Below are 24,253 nucleotides of genomic sequence, written 5' to 3'. Positions count from 1 at the left end.
CATTCCTAAGATTGCTTTCTCTACGCGTTATAGATTGTATGAGTACTTGGTCATGTCCTTCGGGCTTACAAATGCTCCATCCTATTTCATGTATCTCATGAATTCGGTTTTCATGCCCGAGCTTGACAAGTTTGTCGTGGTTTTCATTAACGACATTCTCGTGTACTCCAAGAATGAGGAGGAACATAATGAACACCTCCGCATTTTTCTTCAACGACTAAGGGATCACCAGTTGTATGCCAAATTCTCCAAATGTGATTTCTGGCTAGATAGTGTGAAATTCTTGGGATATACCATATCCAGCGAAGGTATAGCAGTTGACGCAAGCAAGGTACAGGAAGTGATGGATTGGAAGCCACCCACTTCGGTTCCTCAAATCCGAAGCTTCCTTGGTCTAGCAGGCTACTATCAATGATTCATTCCTGATTTCTCGAAGATAGCTAAGCCAATGACTGAATTGTTGAAGAAAGGAGTCAAATTTGTGTGGAGTGAAAAATGTGAAGAAGCTTTCAACGTGTTGAGAAGACTGCTGACCTCTGCACTGGTTTTAGCATAGCACGACACTACCAAGCTGATGACGTCTATTGTGATGCTTCTGGCACTGGAATTGGATATGTTCTTATGCAAGACAACCGAGTCATTGCCTACGCTTCACGTGCATTATGGCCACATGAGCAGAATTACCCAACTCACGACATAAAGCTAGCAGCGGTAATACATGCTCTAAAGATGTGGAAGACATTATCTTATGAGCACTCATTGTAACATCTATACCGACCATAAGAGCCTCAAGTAAATCTTCACCCAAGCTGAGCGCCAAAGAAGATGGTTGGAGTTGATTAAGGATTATGATTTAGAGTTGCATTATTATCTAGGAAAGGCCAATGTAGTTGCTGATGCTCTTAGCCGCAAGGCTCATTGCAACTGTCTCTCTGCACATAAGTTCACGGAGACCTTGTGTTCTGAGATGAGAAAGCTGAATTTGGAGATTATTCCTCATGGCACATTGAGCCACATAGCTATCGAACCCACCTTGGATGACCAAATCATCTTGGCATAGTTGGAGGACAAGGAGAAAAAGCTCATCAAGAAGAAGTTGGCACAGAAAGATGAGGGATACAAGCATTTCCGACAGGATTGGAAGGGAGTAGTATGGTATGAGGACCGACTAGTTGTTCCCGCCAATCCCGATCTCAGAAAGCAAATTTTGGATGAATCACACCTTTCTAAATTCTCTATTCACCCTGGCAGCTCCAAAATGTACCATGACCTCTGAAAAAATTTCTGGTAGTCTGGGATGGAGCTAGAGATTTCTAAGTATGTGTCGGAATGTGATACATGTCAGAGAGTGAAAGCAAGTCACTTGAAGGTAGCAGGTACACTTCAACCGCTACCCATACCCTTATGAAAATAGGAAGATATCAGCATGGACTTCATTGTTGAGTTACCCAACCCTTCCCAGAGGCACGATTCCATATGGGTCATAGTGGATAGACTCACTAAGATGGCTGACTTTCTCCTAGTAAGAACCACCTACTCCACTCAGAGATATGGGAAGCTATACCTAGACCGTATCATTTCCTTACATGGAGTGCCCAAGACGATCATCTCCGATCGAGGCGCCTAGTTTGTAGCATGTTTTTGGAGCATCTGCACGCTGCACTTGGCACCAAGCTAATCCATAGTTCCACATACCACCCTCAGATAGATGGACAAACAGAGAGGGTAAATCAGATTTTAGAAGATATGCTACATGCTTGTGTCATCCATTATGATAAGAATTGGGCTAAGTGTCTACCGTTAGCAGAGTTCTCTTATAACAATAGCTACCAAGCTAGTTTGAAATGGCACCCTTTGAAGCCTTGTATGGGCGAAGGTGTCGAACTCCGCTAAGTTGGTCCTAGGCAGGAGAAAGAACAGTATATGGACCCGACTTGGTGACTGATGCAGAAGAGAAGGTGAGAGTAATCAGAGAAAACCTTAAAGCCGCTTAGTCCAAACAAAAGAGTTATTCTGATAAAAGGAGGAGGCCGATACAATTTGAAATTGGTGATTATGTATACCTCCGATTTTCACCGACTAAGGGCCTACAACGATTTGGACTAAAGGAAAAGTTGGCTCCACGCTACATTGGTCCATATGAGATTGTGGAAATATGCGGACTAGTGGTGTATCAGATTAAACTCCCCGAGAAGCTTCCAGTGATACATGACATCTTCCATGTCTCACAGCTTAAGAAATGTGCTCGAGTCCTGACGGAAATTCCTGAACAAGAGGAGCTTGAAATCAAACCCGATTTATCCTATGTGGAATTTCCCATCAAAATCCTCGACCGGAAGGAAAGACACACTCCAAGACAAGTGGTGAGAATGTATAAGACCCAATGGAGTCATCACACCGAAGATGAAGCAACATGGGAAAAGGAGGAATATCTTAACACGCACTTCCGTGGTCTTCTTTTCGATCAGGGAGGTGCGTACACAGCCACACCTGTCTCACTTTACTCGAATCTTGGGGTGAGATTCCTTTAAGGGGGGTAGGCTGTAACAACTCTAGTTAAACTAAACTTGGTTAAGCTTGAATAGGAGACTTAGACACTAATCTAGCAAGTGAAAGGTCAAATTTGCCCTTAAAAGCTCAATTTGGGGTCAATTTAAAAATTGAAATTTTATATAGGAACTTGAATTTTTGTCAATCTAAGAGTTGTAAAACTTTACAAACCCAACAACTTTCCTTATTATCACTTTGATTGATCTTGAGGGGAAGAGGTTAAAAAACTAGAATTAAAATCATTAGCAATTCAAAATCACTTCAAAAACTCAAGTGCTGAAAATAGTGAAATTCCTCAAATTGGCAGCCCTGTTTCTCACAAATTTGTTTTTGAACTCGAGCCAAACCCTTGATAGAAGTTTGAGGGCTACGAGTCTACTACAACTTTGACTATTTGACCCTGACCCAAAACTCCCCAGAACCTTTTCAAAAATGGATTCAAAATTAGCTAAAACAGACAACTCAGCCCAAAATGTGAAAATCAGCTAAGTTTGAATTTTAGGCATTCGACCAAACTTTGAGACCTTGGATATGCAAATCTAGCCTGATTTTGAACCCAAACCTTTTGTAGCAATTGAAGTTTGACATGAGGACAACAAATCATAGTTTGGAAAAAATTCAAAATTAAATCAGTTCTAAGCTTGGCTCCCTTCGTAGCACTGCATCGCACCACCTTGCCAGAGCGCGCACACCGCGTGCTCCCGCGCACTGTCTGTCGTGTGGCCACGCTTCACCGGTGAGCCGTCGCTGCCCTATCGCCGGCGCAATGGGACGGCACGACGCCCGAGCTAGCCAACCGCCCGACGAGTTTATCCTCCCCTCTGGCGCACTATCTCCTTCGCCCAACCCACGCCGTTCTTATCTCCTTCGCCCAACCCGCACCGCGCTTCGCCCCAACTTCCTTCGCCACGGTGATGCCGCCCGGTGGACGGCTCCGCCTCCACCAGTCCGCCACTTGACGAGACAAAACAAAGCCTAGCTTTGCCAACTGCTCCGCCCGCCAAAGCCGCTCCTTCGCGCTCACTATCCTCTCAGGCCAATGGCCGCAAGATTGCCCATGAGCCCGCATCCTCCCTCACCAGTGAACATTGTCGTCCAATGGTGCCCCCTGGTTTTCCACCTCCGCTCACCTCCAGCCATGCCCTGCACGCCCGTTGGCTCTGCCTTGCAGCCCCGCACCTCCCCGGGCCTATAAAAGGCAGAACTGCGCCACCCGAGAGCTCACCGCTCCATCACCCCCTACCTACTCATCTACTCCGCAAGCCGTCATGCTACCCCGCCGTGGAGAGCCTCTGCCCACGTAGCACCGCCACTCACCACCGCCCCCGCTAGCTTCGCCGCCGCCGCGCGATGCTTAGCCCGCCATCCTTTGCCCTCCAGCGACGTCGCCAGGGCTGGAATACCAGAGCTCCTTGCCGCTGCACCCACTTTTCATCCCCAAGTCCGTTCACCACCTACTCGCCATCACTGCCGCCCAGCTTGCACCAACCCTGCTCAAGGTGAGCACACACACGCGCTCGTGCCCTTGGTTCCTCCTTTTGCGCAGTAGTTCGCCGGGATTTCGCCGAACTTGTCGCCGGCCGCCGCGAGGGCCTTTTCACTTTGATTTCTCTAGGGGCCTCAGTGTAAGTTTTAGGGACCTATCTGCGATAATTCGAAAACCTTAAGAGGCCACCTGTAAAGCTGCCAGCGCCTGTTTGATTTAAGATTGATTTAAATAAACTGAACTTTGGAAATGCATAACTAGTTCTAGAAAATTCCAAGAAATGTCAAACTAGTTTTGTTGGAATCCTTAAGATGTGTAGTTTCACAAAAAAATATTTGTACACATGTCACTATTATGTATTGTTCTCTAGGTTTTAAATCTTGTTTAAGCCATTAAATGCATAGTAAATCATATAAAAAATGGTAAAATTGAAAAACCACTTCTGATAGGTTTGTCATTAAGCTAGTGCTAGGAAAACATAATGCTTCTGCAGGAGACCGAGTGAAACATGCTTAATTTTTTGTACAAGTTTAAATGAAGGAAAAATATGAAAATAGGTGTCCTTCACCAAAAATCATGGAAAATTCACCAAAGCCTCTTTTGCACCTATGTAACTCACTGTTAAAGGCAATAAACTGTCTTTGTAAAACAAGATAAAAATAGTTAAGTGCTTGCTACCTTAGGATAATGAAATAATTTTGGTGATTTTTGTAATAACCAAATGGACTCCAAATTTCTACATTAGATTAGGAATGGTAGTGAGAAGTGTCTGTAAAAGTTTCACACCCATAGCCAATCATATGCCGCTGAAATGAATTATGGAAGTTAAAGCTAAGGAAAGGAAATAGAGACAAATTAAGTAATAATAAGGGTGAAATGGTAATTTCAGAAGAGGTACAGAAAAACATTTTGAAATAGGATAACTTTCCAAATGATCCTTAAGAAACCCTAGAGTGACCCCACCTTTCTTTGTGAAGTCTAAGTTGTAAAACCTTATATGGGTACACAATCACCATCAAAGTCAACTCCGGATTTAATATCACAGCATACCTTACTGCATGAAGATAATGAAAGTTTAGAACATTATTTAGGTGAATGTGGTCGAAATGCAATTTACGCTTCAACAATAATTCATGTTTTGCATCCTGCATATGAAAGCATGGAAAATTGAACTTTTGCATATGCATCTCATGTAGAAGCGAACCTCGCAGACGGAACGTACGAGTTGACGCTTGCTGAGGAGGAAGGATCTGTCAAGCTGCACCATGTCGAGGTCGAGCAGGAGATCCCAGAAGCTTTCAGCGACCCACTAACTAACATAGTTCAGGAAGAGAAGTCCCGAAGCGTATCCTAGTTTTCTACATTTATGTACTGCTTATATTGCTTATGTTTGTGCATTTACGTTCATAGGAGTTGCTTGAAACCCTAGTGGCATGATCCTAGGTACCTATGTGTTGAATACTAGCATGATAGGCTGAGTAGTTGCTGTGCTAAATAGGACTCGGTAAAAGTCGAGTGATTTCCTGTCACTCGCGAGCTATAGGAGTTGCTTGTTTTACTTACACTCCAACCATAAGGATGATGGACGGGGCCAAGCTTTGGTTCTGTCTTGGTGAAATTTTTTTCCCCGTCTATCTAGGAAAAGATGTTAAGGTCGAAATGTGTTTAGAGCTGTGATCAAGTATTTGAAAGTACTAATCTCATACCTAGTATCGGATAGGAAAGCCTAGTACTTGATTGAATCGAGATGTGGGCATACTCCCTGCTCTCTCTTGAACGGAGTTCCCCTGATGCATCATGTGGGTACAAGTGCAGTCATGGTACAGTGACATTCTAGGATCGTGGAGCCTTGTATCCAAGGGATGTGATCCCTAGCCACGTGCTTGGGAATTGATGGGGACGGCTGACATGTGTGAACCCGTCGTGGTACGCAATGTCATGGGATTAGGTTCACCTTGCAAGGTTAAGAAACTCGATTCAAATCATTTGTCTCTCATAGTTTGAGACTGCTTGACCCACTTCTGCACTGAGTAAGAAGTGAAACAAAGGATGATGAATAATACTGATGCTTGATTAAATTGTTGTTCAAACATGCTTGCTTAGAATAGGTGCTTACCTAGAATAGTTAATCGACTAGAACCTGATGCTAAAACTCGAAAGTAAGGATCTACTTTATCTGCTTTTGGCTAACAAACCCCTCAGCTAAAAATCCTTGCATGTCTAGGAGTCGGTGGAGTAGTTGCCACCTGACGGGTAAGTCTTGTTGAGTATTAGTATACTCAGCCTTGCTTGTGGCTTTACATTCATGTAACTTAGATGTCAATGTTTTGGCTGCTAGCGTCACTTGGCCTACCCAACTCCCTCCGGGTTGGTGGTTGAGTGGGATCCCTCCTTGAACGGTGAGGACAAGGGTTATTGATGTCATGATCGACTTCATCATGATATCGTGTATCGACGTTTAGTTTCCGCATGTTTTACTTTTTCGTTGTTTGAAACCGTCCAAATTCTGTCTGAATTTCTAAACTCTAATGTAATAAATTCTTGAACTATGTTAATGTGATGGGAATATTGTAATCTCTTTAACCACTCACCTTCGTGTGAGCAATGCTTCTCGATCCTGTATATGTAGTTTATCGGAGGAAATCCGACGGTCGACTAAGTTGACTGGCTTAAGATGCATGATTGCGTGTTAGGCAACTTAAATACACTTTAGCCAGGTTAATTTAGGTGGTTCCGCCACAGATGATAGTTGTACCAGACACACCAATCTGACAGCGAGTTTCTTCTCCTCTCTTCTCTTGTCTCTCCTTTGTTGTTATATGAGCTGAACATGGCTGGTGCTCTCTTGGCTCTTCAGCACCTCTCTCACACACCTGAGCAAGGTATATAAGAGGCTAGGGTTTGCTCCCAAACCCATCTCCACTGTCCATCAAGGTGGCAATCAATGGGTCACACGCTACAGGCCGTATTGGGCTCTTGGGCTTACTGTTTCTTCATGTGGAGAGACATTTAGCCGAACACTTGCATGTGACACTAATTAAATGACAGTAAATCCCGCCTATTAATGGACATAAATATAATGGAGATTCTACGACACGAATATACTCCCTCCATCTTGAAATACAAGACATCTTAGAGATTTTAGGACATATTAGCAGGAGTAGCAAAAGACGTATATACTGAGGAGTTGTGTTGTCTGGCTATTTCAATGATAACTTATTTTTAGTAATAATCCATCAATTAGCCACCTTTTATCTTGTCAATTTTGGAAAGAATTAAATTAGCAATCATCCAAATATGCATACAATGCGATATTTTAATGATTGGATGCCTTGTATTCACTAGTAGAGAATTGGGCTTTAGTCCCGGTTGGTAGGGTGCAAATATCCTGAAAATCCATCAGGGATAAACCAACCGGGACAAAAGGGGGATCTTTTATCCCGGGTCACTCAACCGGGACAAAAGACCCCCCTTTTATCCCGGTTGGTATTACTAACCGGGATAAAACGGGTCACCCACGGCCGGCGCTGCAAAAAAAAAAAATTCCCGAGCTCCCAGGAGGTGCCCCCCGCACGAGTCATGCGATTTTTCACACGAAATATGCGCGTGCGCGGTTCGTGGGATTCGAACCCACAACCTCCAGCCTCACGCGTAGCTTCCTTGCCATCCCACCTACACACCACATCTGACTATGTAGGGGATGCTATCCTTTTGTATTAACTCGTGGAGGAACACCAACCGGGATAAAAGACCCCATTTTATCCCGGTTGGTATTACAAACCAGGATAAAAGGGTTCGAGGATTTAATCCTCTTCCAGTCACCTTCCAGTCACCTTGTTGGTGTTTCAAACCGGGATAAAAGGCCTCTCAGAGTCTTTTTTTCCCACTAGCCTTTGCAACCGGGATAAAAGGTCCCGGTTGGTGAGCCCCCCACCAGTGACCGAGTTTTAGTCCCGGTTGGTGAACCTTTTATCCCGGGCCAACTTTAAACCGGGATAAAAGGGGGCACGGAAAGCCAATTCTCTACTAGTGATTACAGGATGGAGGGAGTACAAAAGAAGCAAGCTGTATCAGAAATGATAAATATTATGTCCTTCTGAATAAATGTCTCAAATCGCACACATTTTTACAATAGATAGCACCGATGCACATGTGTTATACAACTCAGCACTGGTTAAAAAAACTCTACATTTATTTTTGTAACATAAACAGGGCTAAACTCTCCATCAGAAATGGAGCACGCACCTAAGTGACTTGCCTTCCTCCAGAAGCTGGATGGCCTTGTTGGTGTCCGAGAAGGGCATCTTGTGCGTTATGAACCCATCAAAATTTACCTTCAGCTCCTGTTGAAATAACAAAAGAACAACTTACCATGAAGCAAAAACTAATTTGGCACCTCTTTAATTCATAAAAGGTCTCACAAAATAAAACTTCCTGTGAGGGAGAGAAATAAAATAGAAGGACAAAATATGGTAGAAAGTAGAAACTTAATTTTACAGCAGAAGATGCAGTGAGTAAGCATACCCCACTCATGCACTTGTCCACGATGTCAGGCAGCTGGGACTTGCCCTTGAAGTCGCCGAAGACACAGCCGGTGATCCGACGGCCGTCGAAGAGCTCCATCGGGTGCAACGGCATCATCTTGGGTGTCGCATGGATCCCCAGTACCACCGTCAGGCCCCAACCCTGCATATAATGTAGCCGCATCCATGACTTTCAAAGTTATAGAGGTAGATAGATAGGTATAGATACAGATACAGACAGATAGATCGATAGATAAGCTCGACATACATCATGTGTGGACAGGAAAGCCTCTCTCAGCACATCATTAATCCCGGTACACTCGAAACTGTAGTCGACGCCCCCATCCGTCATCTCCCTGATCACCTGCGCATCAATTCAGTCCTGCTTAACACAGCACACTGTATAAAGCTAACCAATGACAAGGTTTATTCGCAAAAAAGAAAAATGAAAAGCTTGATATACATTTTGTTGCAAAAAGAATAAAAAGGCGTACGTATGTACCTCATGGACCGGTTTGTCACAGGCCTTCGAGTCGATGAAATCCGTGACGCCCATCTCTTTCCCTGAAGACACATTTCAAGTCAGCGTTAAGAATAGATGATTTTAAAAAATTCCATAGCACCTTCTTGTTTTTTCTTTTGCGAAAACACCTTCTTGTATATATGTTAAGTTCGTTGTTAGTCAATATCTAGTAGATCATCAGCAGCACCGAATATCTCTGTTGTAGTGTTTCCATCACAATTAGCAGCTTTTCCAAAGAAAAAGAACTGCAATTTTCACGGGCCGGGTAGACTTCTATAGCTGCAAAGTTCTGCTTGTACCCACTGCATTTAATAATTCGACCTTCATCACGCAGATTTTCCGTTTCACGCAGACATTGTACGCGATGTAGCGCAACTTCAAACGAAAAAAAGGTGGGTTCAGCCAGGCAAGGCTTCAATGAATTGACAAATTACAATTACGTTCTGCTAATTGATAACACACATGAAGGTTCGAGCCCTTTTCTGTTAAAAATTTCCAAAAAACCGCTATCTACAAAAGCAGTGACAAGGTAAAACAATTTGACGAATTTTTTTAGTCGAAAGTTGAAACAGATATTATTTGAGCATTTTCCTTTGGGCTCTTTTTGTGAGTTTCTTTTACCGCAACTTGCTGTGTCCTTTTTGTTCCCTGACAGAGACATGTGGGAACATTTTCAACGAGAAAGGCAGGGCATGCATGGGACACTCGTTGACCCCATATTGGAAAAAGAAACGAGCACACGCTAGGTTGAACAAAAAATGTCATCGTGATTTTCCTCAACTTCAACAAAACAACTACCTCCAGTTCAACATAAAGTGGCGTTAAAGGCAGAGCAAGGCCTTGCTGACAGGAGGTAGAAACTGAGAATAGAATTAATTGACAAGTTTGAAATTATGTGTTGCTTTCTTCTTAATTGGTACTATTGGCATACTCTGATTTTTCAGTTAGAAAATAACATCCATCACATGGAAAAGATATATGCATGCTGTTGGCAAGGTTTTTAATCTTTGCGTTTTGCATGAGAAAATTTCAGTTGGGATCTAATCCATCATTGTTTCATCACTTATATCAAGGATGTGAAAATGGCTAAAGTAGGACAAATTGCCAAAAGAAAGAGAAAAGATATAGGGAAAAGACGTGGCTGCGCACCTTTGGTGAACTTTTCGGGGTTTATATCTACACCAATGATCCGAGCTGCCCCACGTAGCCTGGCACCCTCAGCAACCTAGAAAATAGTTAAACACATTTTATGGTAAGCTTAGATCGAGAGGTAAACCTCCTTTTAATTTGGAGGGAAAATGTTTAAGTTTTACTGACCGCGAGACCAACAGCACCAAGCCCAAATACTGCCACTGTGGACCCCGTAGAAACGTTTGCAGTGTTCCATGCAGCCCCAACACCTGATGCCAAACAGAGGACAACTGAAACAGTTATTTGAATGATCAGTAATGGATAAAGTTTCTCTGAAGCGAGCTCATGGTAGTCTCGCGCACAATGTGGTGAGAACTGGTCAGTTCACATGAAAAATTCCTGTAGAATTATTCCTATTCATTATTTGTCACGAACCCACGAATGAGACCGCTGCAGTCTTTGTCGACCTACAGACATCTTCAGTAAATTACGAGCCTCCTTGGACATGGATGTGTGTTGGTACCACGACAACGATTTCATCCCGCAGGTAAATTGTTTTCATTATACAAGCCCAGTTCATATCGATTGCTACGTTGGTGAGGCACTCGTAGAAACTTCTAGAAAGTTAGAGACAGTGACAGGATGAACCGTCACAATCACAATTACTTCCAAATAAAGTGACCTGTAAGACTAGTCTAAGGTCTTCCTCTTTTGCGATTACAACCAGTCTAAGATCAAAAATTATATCCTGGGTACAAGAAAAATTCTAGGACTTTAGCTTTTCATAGCATAGGGAGTCAATTTTGAGTAGACAAATCTTACACAACTGGACGTTGATTGATTAATGCGACCTTACTCCGTCCCAGGAGTCCCAAATTATAGGTCACTACTGGAAAATGCGGCATTAATCCCGGTTGGTTTTTCAAAAAAAATAAAAAAAATTGGCCCGCCCGCGCTACGCCACCCACCGGCCTTCCGCGGCCGCCCGCCCGCGCCGCGCGGCCCGTCCGCCTGGACCTGCACCGCCCGTGGCCGCCTACCCGGACTCGCGCCACCTCCTCCTTGCCTTCACCGCCCGCGGCTTGCCCGCGCCGGAGGCCCGGCCGCCTGCTTGGAAAAGAATGGGAGAGGAGGAGAGAAAGAGAAGGAAGAGGATAAGGTGCCTGGAAGAATGGGAGAGGAGGAGGAGAGAAAGATAATGAAGAGGGGGGCAGAGTGGGAAGGGACCTCGGGGGGAGGGAATCTTTTGTAATTCCAACCGGGGCAGGGGATGTCGGTACGATATTTCTAACCGTTACAACCGGGACTGGGGGCTTTAGTCCCAATTGGTTTTTACAACCGGGACTAAAGCCCTTCTTGCCGGTGCCCATCGGGACCTCATTTTTGACTCGAGACTAAAGACACTTTAGTCCCGAGTCCAAAGTCAATCAGGATAAGAGTACCTGGATGGAAGGTCAGTTCTCTAGTAGTGGATCGTTTTAGCTTTTTTTAGGTGCACATATGTTTGTATGCATCTAAATATATAGTGTATGTCTAGATGCATACAAACATATATGGATGAATCTAGAAAAGCTAAAACAACCTATAATTTGGAGCGGAGGGAGTAGTGGGTATAAAAGTGTAGTTGTAGAGTTAGCTTTGCTTCCAAACGTCAACAGATGTATCCATTTGCATTTTTTGACCAATTAAAATGTACTTTTTATACGCTTGGTTGTCAAAGTTTACAAGGGTTTAAACCCTCTAGAGGCACGAGAACCTATGCTCTCAAACGAAGGTACAATGATGCATGACTCTGAACGATGCCTTCCTATGACTCCTAAACACACAGGATGACACAGGATGGTGCAGCGGCCACACCATGTCCACGTCGTCGCATGTCAAATTAGTCCAGCGCAATTTGCCACGTCAAATCAACCAATTAATTGTTTTCAAAGCTACTTCCTCCATTTCAAATTATATTATAGGTATTTTAATTTTATCCTAAATCAAACTTTTCTAGCTTCAATCAAATTTATATAATACACAAATATTTATAGCATCAAACTTTTTTTAATCTTGTCAGGTGTGCATTTATTTGATATTGTATATATATTAATCTATTTTTCTATTAATTTGTTCAAATTCAAATAATTTATAAACAGAGAGAGCAAAACGTACAGGAAGCTGATTCCTTTACCTGTGGAGATGCCGCAGCTGAGGAGGCACATCTTCTCCAGCGGCGCCTTGGGGTGGACCTTGACGGCGCAAGCCGCGTCCAGCACGGTGTACTCGGCGAAGGTGGACGTGTTGAGGAAGTGGTAGACCGGCCGGCGCTCGCCGGACGACGCGTCCACCACGGAGAACCTCGTGCCGCCGTCGGAGGTCATGGTGCTCTTGAAAGGGTTGACGCGGTAGGTCCCGCACAGGTTTGTCTTGCCGGACTTGCAGTAGGCGCACGCCCCGCACTCGCCGTTGAAGATGGGGACCACATGGTCGCCGGGGGCGAGATCCTCCACTCCGTCGCCCACGCTCTCCACCACTCTGGAGCCACAAGTTACATGTCGCCGTCAGGGGCACGTTTGAGGGGCTGTCGTTTATATTAGTGCACACGTATCCATCAATAAGTCGTTGTTAGTGAGTTGTATGTGTCCAATCTTAATTCTCTAGCAAGCACCAACTGTGTGATCATCATTGTGTTTTATATCTATGATATGATGTTACCTCTAGTGAATAATTCACTGCCCTCCGACCAAACGATATAATAGATGATGGTGCCATTCTTATAATTTTCAACCAAACTTTCGTCGCCCGATTACATATTCATCCAGATATTTGATTTCGTCACAGGGAAATGCATGAAAACAGTATTTGCAGATTCATCTCTACATGGTCTTTTCTTATCTGTTCCTTGATCAATGAAGCATCACTAGCTAACTAGTACAGCAGTGCATGTATGGGCTAACAGAATCTGTCGGTTGATTAAAGCCAAAAGCAGATCGACTAAAGCTAGCCATGTGAGCATTAATTGCCAACAAATTGGTTCTTCGTCTCCATCTGTTGCCTGCAAATTATGTTGGATGTGTATGCAGCACATGGTTGGCCTAACAGTACCCATGCATCCATCCAGGCTATCAAGGCCAAAAAGATCTCTCATCTCGCCAAGATGTAAACGTGACTACGTGAGGATCCCACGGTCTTTTCTGTTTGAAATGTTTGTAAAACATATAGAATTGTAGGGGAAGCTCGTTTCAACTACTATGCAAGGTAAAGTTTATCATTTCCGTGCAAAATATGCTAGGTACACGTTTCGAAGTTTGCGGGTGCATGCTGGCGCTGATCACCGTTTGCCCAGGAACTTTTTGCCTAGAATGTCAACATGCTACAGTTCATGGCACTTTACAGAAAAGCCCCAAAAATTTCGAAATTTCTGACATTCTTAACCTTGAAGACGCCTAACCTCGTAGTTGCAACTTGAAAAGCTGAAAATGAACCTCAACTTCCAGTACAAGTCAACGTAACGGTTTGCGCAAAAGAAAAACAGAGAGATAATGCTACAAAAATTAAATAAGCTCAGACAAACTCCAACAAGTGGAGGGTTTACGATCTTTCTCAAAATAACTTTTGTTAAAACATACGTATATGTCATAAGATAAGATGAGGATATATTATAAGAAAAAATAGAGAGAGGAGGCCGGGGAGCAGGATTACGCACCCGGCTGCCTCATGGCCGAGGATGCGGGGAAACTTGCGCTGCTGTTCGTTCTATCACGTCAGATATGAACAGCAACATGGCCGGCCGGCAGCACGAACAAATAGAAAAGATTAGTCAAGGGATCAAGTAAAGAATCAAGCCACCGACAACACGAGGCAGTACATATATACCTCTCCTTTCAAGAAGCTGAGATCGGTGTGGCAGATGGAGGTGAAGAGCAGCTTGACGCGGACCTCCCGCCGCCCCGGCGGCGCCACCTCCACCTCCTCCATCGCCAGCGGCTCGCCGGGGCCCCACGCCACCGCCGCTGCACGAGTCAAACCAAACACGGTCAGCCGCCGTTCATGGCCGAGCCGGAGAAAAATTAAGAAGCAGGGCGGAAGAACAATTAAGAAGAAGAAGCTGATGAAGGCCAACACCTTTGCATTTGATGGGCTTTCCATGGGTGGAGGCGCCGTTCGCCAAGCTGCCGTTGCCGTTGGACGCCATGGCGCGCCTTCGATCGATGCCTTCCTTCTCTGGTTTCTCCGCCTTGCTAGTTTTCTTCTCAGCGAGAGGAAATTAGTGGAGCTCTTGGCTGTTGTGATGGTAGCGAGCGAGACAGAGGGAGGCCGGCAGTTTATATAGCCAGAGGCAGGGGAGGCTAGAGGAGATCGATGCTACAGCTACCTTTTCCTTCTCTTGTCCTTTAGTTTTCTTGTATGGTACTATGGTCAAAAAGGGAGCTGGTGGGGTCTGTTATTTTTCCTCATCGATATTGTGCTTATTATCTAGTAAAAGGTGCAAATCGATCTGTTTTTCTTTTTGCATCGTCAACAAAGACTCATCGTCAGTATCTAAAACAAGAGACACTCATCGTCACATATTCATGCCATATTTACTTTTCGCTCAAAGTATATTTCATTATTTATGCTAATGTATCTATGGACAATCATATTTTCAGCCATACAAAACAAAAAAGGTCACAATAAGCAAGGGGCTAATCTATTTTCGGCTATGGAATTTCCATCGACGAGTATTACGTAAAGCTACCGTGCTGCACGCTTGGGCGGCCCCTCTGTAAGAGACTAGAGACATAAAGTTCAGGCATTCGCATGCGCGGATTGTCAGCGAAGGAACAGACATAAGTTTTCTCGTAGGTATCATGTGAAGCTGGTCTCTGCTTCTTTCAACTTGGCCTCCTTCCAGTCGGAGGATGTGATCTGTCCTCCTCAAAGGGTGCAACGTTGCCAGACTCACCATCTTTTTTTGTTCGCCGGAGAGCATGCATAAAAGTTTGTAGGGATGAAATAGGGATATGGATAATCCAATTATCTGATTTCACATCCGACATAACAACATTCATAGTGTTGCGGCAGCAGTGGCGACAGACAGAGGTTGGTGCTCGTCAGTGTGTGCATATTCTCGGGTGAAAGCTTTAGCTCGGTTCTCGAACATTTGCAGACGACGATGACGCTATGGGCATCGGTTTTCTTCTTGAAGGCGTTGCTGAGAGGACCTCAACCTTACTGGACAGGTCTAGGTGAAAATCAAAGAACCGGCTCGCTGGTTCAGACAATGGTAGCATCTTGACATTGCTTTCCTCTTGGGGCGTCATCTTGGAGTCTTTGGGATAGCGATACTATGACCAGCTTGGAGAAATGGTGGTGACCTATTTATTTTTAGTGTGCTTGATGTGGAATTGCTGGAGTTCGTGGTAAAGATCGACTTAGTGTGGTTTCTAAGCGGCAGAGATTACCAGGTAACACATGTCTGTCACGCAGGACGATCCTAACATCAAAAGTTTCTAAGAAAATAGCGGATGTGAGGTGTTTGTTGCTGCATGAGGATCAAAGCAAGGTTGAAGCAAGGACATAAAAAAAACTAGTTTTTTTTTCTTAGTCTCTTTCTTTCTTGTTTTTTATCCTCAGTTTTAGTCTCGGAGTCTAAGTACTCGTGTATCTTTTGGTCATGTTTACATATGTGTCTTCTTTGTGGTCGTAGACATTCACTTGTGAATGTTCAAGACATGATATTTTCCTTAATCTTAAAAAACAACATTCATATTCGAAACATCTATAATCAATTGACAAATGGGTACCACAATATTTTCGAATTAGTTTTTGAAAATATGGTTTCGGTACGATGTGTGGAAAGTGAAATTCCTCTATGGAGACAGATGATATCCATATCTTGATATAAAAAAGATATCTTATAGCCACACTTCTACTAGATGTGTTGTTATTCATATTAGTAGTTTAAAACAAAATACAATATAACTGGGAGATAGACTGAGGTATTAAGGTGTACATATTCTTAATTCACCTAACCCGATATGTGATTCCAATATTAGCCTAATTTTTATATTTGTTTGTCCACAACATGACTTTAATAGATAATTAAATGAAAATTTTCAAAAATAAAGACTAATTAATGATGTTTTATTAATTTAACTCATAATTGATAAAAATACTAAATCCACATTTTATTTGAATATTTACTTTTAAAATCATAATAATATTAAATTGATGTTTGTTTTATTAGTTTTATTTGTTTTTTTCATAAATAAGAAATATCTTTACTTTTAAAGATGAAAAATTAATGTTTCACCATGCTGTCCTTTTGTTTTCTTGTGTGGTCAAAAAAGGGAGCTGGGGCCTGTAATTCTTCCTCATCAATATTGTACCTAGTAGCTAGTAAAAGGTGCGAATTGATCCCTTTTTCTGCATCGTCAGCAAAAAACCATCATCATATATTTTATGACATGTTTCTGTGTTAGCTGAAAGTATATTTCATATATGATGCTAATGTATCAATAGACAATCATACATTCCGCCACACAAAATAAAAAGGTCCTAATAAGCAAATCGAAGACGTCACTGCTTGAGGACTCGGTATTAGTACTGGTTCGTAGACTACATATCTCCTAAAAAGGGGTGGTCTTTTATCACGGGTCCCTCAACCGGGATATAAGACTCTCTTTTAGTCCTGATTTGTAAAACCAACTGGGACTAACGGGGCTGCCACGCCAGGCGGTGGACATATCCCTTTAGTCCCGGTTGGTGTTACAAACCGGGACTAAAGGTCGCCTCTTTAGTCACGATTTGTAAAACAAACCGGGACTAAAGTGCATGCGTACAGTGCCATGCAGGTGCCTGCATGGTGCCTACAATTTCGTGCATATCTTGTAACAGTTGCCATTTGAGGCATTACAATGACTTTGAGCAATTAGAGGCAATTCCAAAAGAAAAAGAAAAGAAATTGGCAAAAAGAATCAAATTCGGTCAAATTTGACCGAAATTTGAATTTCAAATTTGAAATTCAGAAAAATTTGCCAAAAATTTGGAATACAAGTGTAAGAGTGTTTAGGACTGAAGGATCAAAAATTTGGAACTAAGCTAGTGCTAAATCTCTCAGAAGAATCAAAGAAAGAAAAAGAAAAACTGAAGTTTACTGTTCATCATCCGAAAACAGCAGTCCAGAAAAACAGCAGCAGAGTCCGTTTTCAAAATTGATTTCTGGAGAATTTTTCAACTAAGTGCACCAGAACAACTACACTATACTGAAGTATGAACCTTGGACTACAATATTCATGTGTTGTTGGCCAGGAACAATGAAGGGAAGGAAGTCAAACTCAAGCCCAAAGTCAGCACAAAATCACAGTTAACTGAAACTCTGAACATGACTAAGTCTGAAACCGACAGTATAAGGTCGATTTTGAATTCAAATTCAGAGCAATGTGGATCAAGAAAGGTAGGCATTCATGAGCAAAATGGAACTTTGGGACATAATAGAACATGTTTGGAAAGAAGTTGGACTTAAAGGAAGGGAATTGGATTGCTAAACTCGAGCACAAAGCAAGGTCAGTGACACTGTCATGAACTGATGAACTGAAACTCGAAGTTCAGTAGAAATTCAGTGAAGCTGGTAAAAGAAATCAAAATAAAAGTGTAGGTTAATCTTTTTAGATTTTTATGTGTGGGCTTGCAACTTTATCATGATAAGTCGTATAGTCCTTGTTGGCTTACAACTTTATCATGAAGGAAAGTTGTATAGTCTGTTATTCAAAAATTTTGCATTCTAACCCCCTACATGTATATATGCCGTAGATCCCGAAGCACCGGAGGGAGATTATTAGGAATTCTCAGAAGAACCTTCGGAATCCGAAGAAGTGTTTGAGTTTGTTCCCTGTGAAGCCAATCCGTCAACTTCTACTAATATTTTTAACGAACAAGGCAAGCCCCGGTGCATTTATACCTATCTATTTTGGAGTCGTTATTTCATGTGACTAGTTGTAGGTTAATTGCTATATGTATGCACTAAGTCTAGGAGTTGATTGAAACATATTCTTGTGTATGATCATGCCTTGATTTAAGGACATCTTTGCCACTTGTTCAAACCTTAGAAACTACCCAAGTATAGAATTGCTTACTTGCTTACATGCTTGGTTTACCAACCTTAAGGAAAACTCTTAAGTCATACATGCTGCTTATAAAGGATAACTTGAAAGGTGAAAACGGACAGAAGCTAGAGATATAGTTCGGTCTGCTAGATTAATTTGGTTAAGGCCCGATTCGTTGTCTTAACCTTTGATCAAGTGATAAGCATCTGATCACTTACTGGGTATGGGACCAGTAAAGCCCAGTAGATTAGTAAATTCTATGATCAGGAATACTTCGTACCCGCGCTTGACGTGCTGGTGATTGGCAGGGGTGTAGCCTGAAACTCACATGGTGATCGGGCCAGACGTGGGGTCCCATGTGGGGGTGCATCCCTGGGTCCGGGTAGTCGTGTTCCTAATCATTGAATTTGCTAATCGAGAGGTTGTTAGATACGACCTGGACAGTCGTATAACGCTGGTGATCAGGGTACTCTCCTGCAGGATGTAATTAGATCCGGATCGCCGCAATTCTCAGTTATGAATGCACTTGATCACTGTTGAGCATCGTAGTATTAATTCATGCAATATATAATCTCCTGTTATCAATAAATGTATGATTTAACAGCTATGGTTGCTTTTACTTCTGTTATCATTTAGAATGGTTAGGTAATGACTTAACTCAAATAAAAGATAAAACTAAGGCCTTACTCGTAGTAAGCTTTTTCGGCAAAAGTTGTGTCAACCAAGCACACCCAAAAGGCTGACATGCATTCCAAAGAAAAATATTATATTGGTTAGTCGGGTAAGACTTGCTGAGTACCCCGTACTCAGGGTTTTCCCCTTATGGCTATCTTTCAGAAGCTCCACAGGAGGCTACAGAGGAGGAGACCCCAAAGCCCTAGGGTATTGACCTGAGTCTCACAATACCCTAGAGAAAAGTTTATCTACGCATCTTCTCCTGAACTATTTATGTTTAATCTTAGAACTTGTCTAACACTGCATCACTAAGTTTGTTTCAACTTATGTCCTGCAATAACTCGTACCTCTTAATTATGTATGTAAAAATGTAATGTTTGTTGATATTATCCCATCGCGGATATTATCCTGATGTATGGTTATGAGACACGCCGTGGATCCTTCGAGGAGTCCTAGGGATACTCGACGGACTACCGGACTTATACTGTTTTAGGTGCGTTTCGGATAATTGCCATTCCGACGGTGATTAGGCGCACTTAAACCAGCTTAAGTTGGGCGGTTCCGCCACAGTTGGTATCAGAGCCGTAGGTTGGGATAATCAACAAATATTACCTTTTAAACACTGAGACTCTATTTTAAAATAATAAAAACAAGAGTCACAGGTGGCAGTAGTGTTAACTGGTTGATTGTTTTGCAGATGCTAACTGTTTGCTGCGTGTCACTAGTATTCGGTAGTTTATTACTTAGGGAGAGATTACGATGCCACAAATTTTCCTACGAGTGTGTATATGTGTCTGAAAGCACGTAGGAATCGTTGCATCATGTTTGCATTGCATGTTTTAAAACTTTTGGGTTTGGTGAGTGCCGTTAGACCTGACCCCGTTTCTTTTCTAGGATGTTTGAAGAAGGCTACACGGATAAGGATGGGTGGACCCGTGGTCGTTACTTGGATAAGCCGGGATTCATGCAGTTACTTTGGAAAACGTTACAAGAGTTGGGTTTTCATAATCCCCCGGAGTACTATTGGCGAAAAGAAGATACTGGCCACAAGCAATATTGCACGGTGTATGTGCATATTCCGGATGATGACACCCGTCCTAATTGGCGTTTGGAGGAGGTGATGGAGTCGGGTTTTGAATTCAACGACACCATAGAAAGGGCGGCCATGACTGCTCTTACTGAATTATGTGAGAACCACAAGATGGAGGTAGGGTCGAGCTCCGCTCGATTCTATCCAATCAAGCATCAAGATGACGGGGTATGGAGGAGGAGGATTAAAGCTTTGAAGAACACTTCCCGAGTGGAGCACGATGTGTTAGTTGCTGCTGCTTCTGATTATATGACAGCTATGTACAACTTGCATCAAGCTTGCATTAGAGAATATTATAATCAGAGGCAGAAGAACGAAGATGCTAAGATGGAAGTGATGGGTGCCCGGTATGACAAGGAGATGTACAAGAAGGCAGCAATGGCAAGAGAGCATGAGATGGAAAAGGCAATGCGAGAGCAATCCAGAAGGATTGAAGATTATGAAGAAAAACTTAGGGTGATGCAAGGGTTCATCGAAGCCAGCAGGAGCATGGCGGATAGAGCAAGGGAAGAAGCTGAATCCAATGTCCATAGGCTGGAGGCAGAAAGGTTCCAACAGCTAGACGAGATTCTGTCACTTCGTCTAGCCCTGGAAGAAATGCAGGCTCAGGCACCTGCACAAAATATTGTCAATGTCCCACCACCTCCCCCACCAGAAGAGCCTCAACCACCGAACCCGGAGGAAGCGGATCAATTAGTACCAGTGATGGAAGTAGAAGAAGATCCGGTGCCACCAGCAGATCCTGAGATAGATCTATATGCTCATGAAAATCTGGAGGGTTTTGACGTGGATATGGAGGACGACCAGGGTGAAGTCCCTGCGGGAAATCAACAGTTTGCTTGGGCCAATGCCAATGCCGATGGACTAGATCCTCAGGGCTATGGACCCATGCAGCAATGGGGAGAAGAAGAACCCGAAGGCGAAGAAGAAGAGGAGGATCCTGAAGAAATGGAAGGAAACTCTGGAATTAGCACCTCTGATACTTCCCGCACTTGGAGTGACTACGGACCGGAGTCCGGGAGTGAAAATTCTGTCAATCAAGCCCCACCTGTTGCTCCCCCAGGACAAACCTTGATGACCGTGGACCAAGACGTCCTGCAGGAGGCCATGGCTCGACTGGGACTAAATGCCGAGGAGTTAGGCATTTTCCCTTATGATTGTTGAAGTAAACTTTGTCTAAAAAGTATTGTAATATATTCTTGTAAGATATGTGTGTGGACAAGTGGTATGGAGGGTTCTTGTAAAAAGTAACTCTAGGACATGTAATATAAATAAGTATGTGTATAAGTATGGTTTGTATGTGAGCATGTTGTGATATGCGACATGTTAGTGCGCAAAAAATTGTTGATAAAATGCACCTTAGATATTAATATCTTGTTACTCTTGACAGCATGACGGATTCCAGAGAACCACGAGCTTCAGGTTCTGGAGGTCAGGAAGAGGATTTACCAAGAGCACCCACACTGGCTGACGCCATAGCCAGTCTGATGAACTCTGGGGTAGAACAAGCCCGATTACTCCAGATGATAGTACAGAACACTGGCAACGGTGGACGTAGGAGAGATCCGGAGTAGGGTGTGTCCTACACCCAATTTCTGGAAACCCGTCCCCCAGTATTCTTGAAGGCCGAGCATCCACTGGAGGCTAACGAGTGGCTTCAAGCCATGGAACAAAAATTTCGAGTAATCCCCCAATGTACTGCCGCTCAGAAGGCCGAATTTGCAGGGCTTCAGCTTCAAGGTCCCGCAGCAACTTGGTGGACCAGTCATCTGGCCAGGCAGCCAGTGGGTAGGGAAGTCACGTGGGAAGATTTTAAGGAAGCCTTTCGGACGCAGTTCGTATCGGAAGGTGTCATGAGAATGAAACTAGAACAGTTTTTAGGACTACAACAAGGAACTCGCAGTATTCTGGCATATACCAGTGAGTTCGACCACTTAGCCCAATATGCACCAGAGCATGTCAACACTGAATCCAGAAAGAGGGATTGTTATCTCCGGGGACTTAACGCAAGAATGCAGGAAAAGTTATCTACCTGCACTTTCGCCGATTACAGCTCTGCGGTAAGTACAGCCATTACCGCGGAAGAAAAGATGAAAATTTTAGATGAAACCTTGAAGAAAGAAGAAGCATTGAAGAGGAAGAATGTTCCTTCTGGGAACTTTGGGAATGCTCCCCAGAGAATGAGGATGGTATATAGAGGTCCTCCCCGACCCATGTATCGTCCTTCATTCCAACAACGGCCTTTCCAGTCCTGGAATGCTAGAGCTCCCAGTGCTGCCCCTCGTCCTGGAACTGCTCCATCTCTCGGGTTTCGTAACCCTACTCCTTTAGGAACCCCACAGGTTTGTTTCAACTGTGGGAAGCCAGGACACTTCGCCCGAGACTGTCATTTTCCCAAAGTTGGGGGAAACGCAAACTTAAAGGCTCAAACCTCAGGCCAAGGCACTGGACAAAAGTTTGTCCGTCGCAAGTTTGTCAACACCAAAATGAGACAAGCTCACTATATGACTGTAGAAGAAATTCCAGAAGGAGAGCCTATCCTAGCAGGTATGTATCTTGTTAACAATTATCCTGCTATGGTTTTATTTGATTCCGGCGCATCGCATACCTTTATAAGTAGAAGGTTTGTTACACAATATCAACTAGAGGTCCATACATTAAATGTCAAGTATGCTATTCAAGCTACTGGGGCCACACAGAATACGAATCAAGTAGCTCGCAATGTGATTTTAAACTTAGAAGGAAATAAGGTGGGAGCTTATCCTTTAATTCTGGAAGATCAAGGAATAGATCTTATTTTGGGAGTAAATTGGATGAAAGAACATGAAGTTCAAATTAATATGGTTACTCGGGTCGTTAGCATGAAAGATGACCAAGGCCACTCTTTCGAGCTCCAATTACCCGCTCATCCTTGTTTGGACCAGATGGTCAAAAAGACTAGAGCAGTGACTCTAGAATCTATTCCTGTGGTTAATGAGTTTCTAGATGTATTTCCAGAAGATTTGCCTGGGCTACCGCCTGATAGAGCGGTAGAATTCACTATTGAGTTAGAACCAGGCACCGCTCCTATTTCTAGAAGACCATATCGAATGCCACCTAAAGAGCTAGCAGAGTTAAAAACACAACTCCAAGAACTGTTGGATAAGGGTTTTGTCCGACCTAGCACTTCACCCTGGGGCTGCCCAGCTCTTTTTGTTAAAAAGAAAGATGGCACATTAAGGTTATGTGTGGATTACCGCCCTTTGAATGCGGTAACCATCAAGAACAAGTATCCGCTACCACGGATTGATTTGTTGTTCGACCAGTTATCCGGAGCTAAGGTCTTTTCAAAAATCGACCTTCGGTCAGGGTACCATCAGATTAAGATAAAACCCGAGGACATACCAAAAACAGCCTTTTCGACCCGATATGGACTATATGAGTATTTGGTTATGTCTTTCGGACTGACAAATGCCCCAGCGCATTTTATGTACCTCATGAATTCAGTATTCATGCCGGAGCTAGATAAATTTGTGGTCGTCTTTATAGACGATATCCTTGTCTTTTCTAAAAATGAGGAGGAACATGCGCAACACTTGCGCATTGTTCTAAATAGACTCCGGGAACACCAGTTGTATGCCAAGTTTAGTAAGTGTGAATTCTGGTTAAAGAAAGTTCCATTCCTTGGGCACATACTGTCCGAAAAAGGAATCGAAGTAGATCCCGGAAAAGTCAAGGATATACTGGATTGGAAGTCACCAACTTCTGTTCATGAAGTAAGAAGTTTCTTGGGAATGGCTGGCTATTACCGTAGATTCATTCCCAATTTCTCAAAGGTTTCTAAACCAATCATAGAGTTATTAAAGAAGGACATAAAATTTGAATGGAAACCTGAGTGTGAGGAATCATTTCAAGTCTTGAAGAAATTGTTGACTACAGCCCCAGTGCTAGCTCAACCTGACATAGAGAAACCTTTTGATGTATACTGCGATGCCTCAGGAACAGGCATCGGGTGTGTTCTGATGCAAGAAGGCAGGGTTATTGCTTATGCTTCTCGTCAGTTGAAGCGTCATGAAGAGCATTACCCTACCCATGATTTAGAGCTTGCTGCCGTAGTGCATGCACTAAAGATATGGCGACACTATCTTTTAGTAGTGAATGTCGTATCTTTACCGACCACAAAGTTTGAAATACATCTTCACTCAGATGGACTTGAACATGAGG

The 24,253-nt window shown here is 43.2% G+C and overlaps 1 protein-coding gene across 2 annotated transcripts; it reads right to left on the bottom strand.

The window, feature by feature from the left end:
* Positions 1-8,088: 8,088 nt before the first annotated feature.
* Positions 8,089-14,509, bottom strand: LOC101756882 (alcohol dehydrogenase-like 4). Of its 2 annotated transcripts, none has more exons than XM_004983302.3 (10): positions 14,324-14,509; positions 14,075-14,211; positions 13,905-13,954; positions 12,390-12,733; positions 10,400-10,503; positions 10,232-10,307; positions 9,062-9,123; positions 8,828-8,923; positions 8,561-8,722; positions 8,089-8,379 (listed from the first exon to the last, which is right to left on the bottom strand). In XM_004983302.3, exons 1-10 carry the CDS (start codon positions 14,391-14,393, stop codon positions 8,263-8,265), a joined length of 1,218 nt encoding a protein of 405 aa, XP_004983359.1. In that variant the 5' UTR covers positions 14,394-14,509; the 3' UTR covers positions 8,089-8,262. The 2 variants fall into 2 exon arrangements, with proteins under 2 accessions (XP_004983359.1, XP_004983360.1); XM_004983303.3 differs by having other exon boundaries at positions 10,400-10,482.
* Between the last annotated feature and the right edge of the window lie 9,744 nt (positions 14,510-24,253).

The sequence above is a fragment of the Setaria italica genome, chromosome IX (assembly GCF_000263155.2).
Source record: "Setaria italica strain Yugu1 chromosome IX, Setaria_italica_v2.0, whole genome shotgun sequence".
NCBI lineage: Eukaryota > Viridiplantae > Streptophyta > Magnoliopsida > Poales > Poaceae > Setaria > Setaria italica.
The sequence above is the reverse complement of the archived record's forward strand: the minus strand, read 5'-3'. Positions and strand labels throughout refer to the sequence as shown.

Excerpts from the sequence above, each read along its gene's own strand:
- LOC101756882 (XM_004983302.3), bottom strand. The coding sequence starts at position 14,393 with ATGGCGTCCAACGGCAACGGCAGCTTGGCGAACGGCGCCTCCACCCAT. Across the intron at positions 14,212-14,323 it reads AAAGCCCATCAAATGCAAAG|CGGCGGTGGCGTGGGGCCCC; the intron begins GTGTTGGCCTTC and ends TGACTCGTGCAG. Across the intron at positions 12,734-13,904 it reads CTCGGCCATGAGGCAGCCGG|AGTGGTGGAGAGCGTGGGCG; the intron begins GTGCGTAATCCT and ends TTGTGGCTCCAG.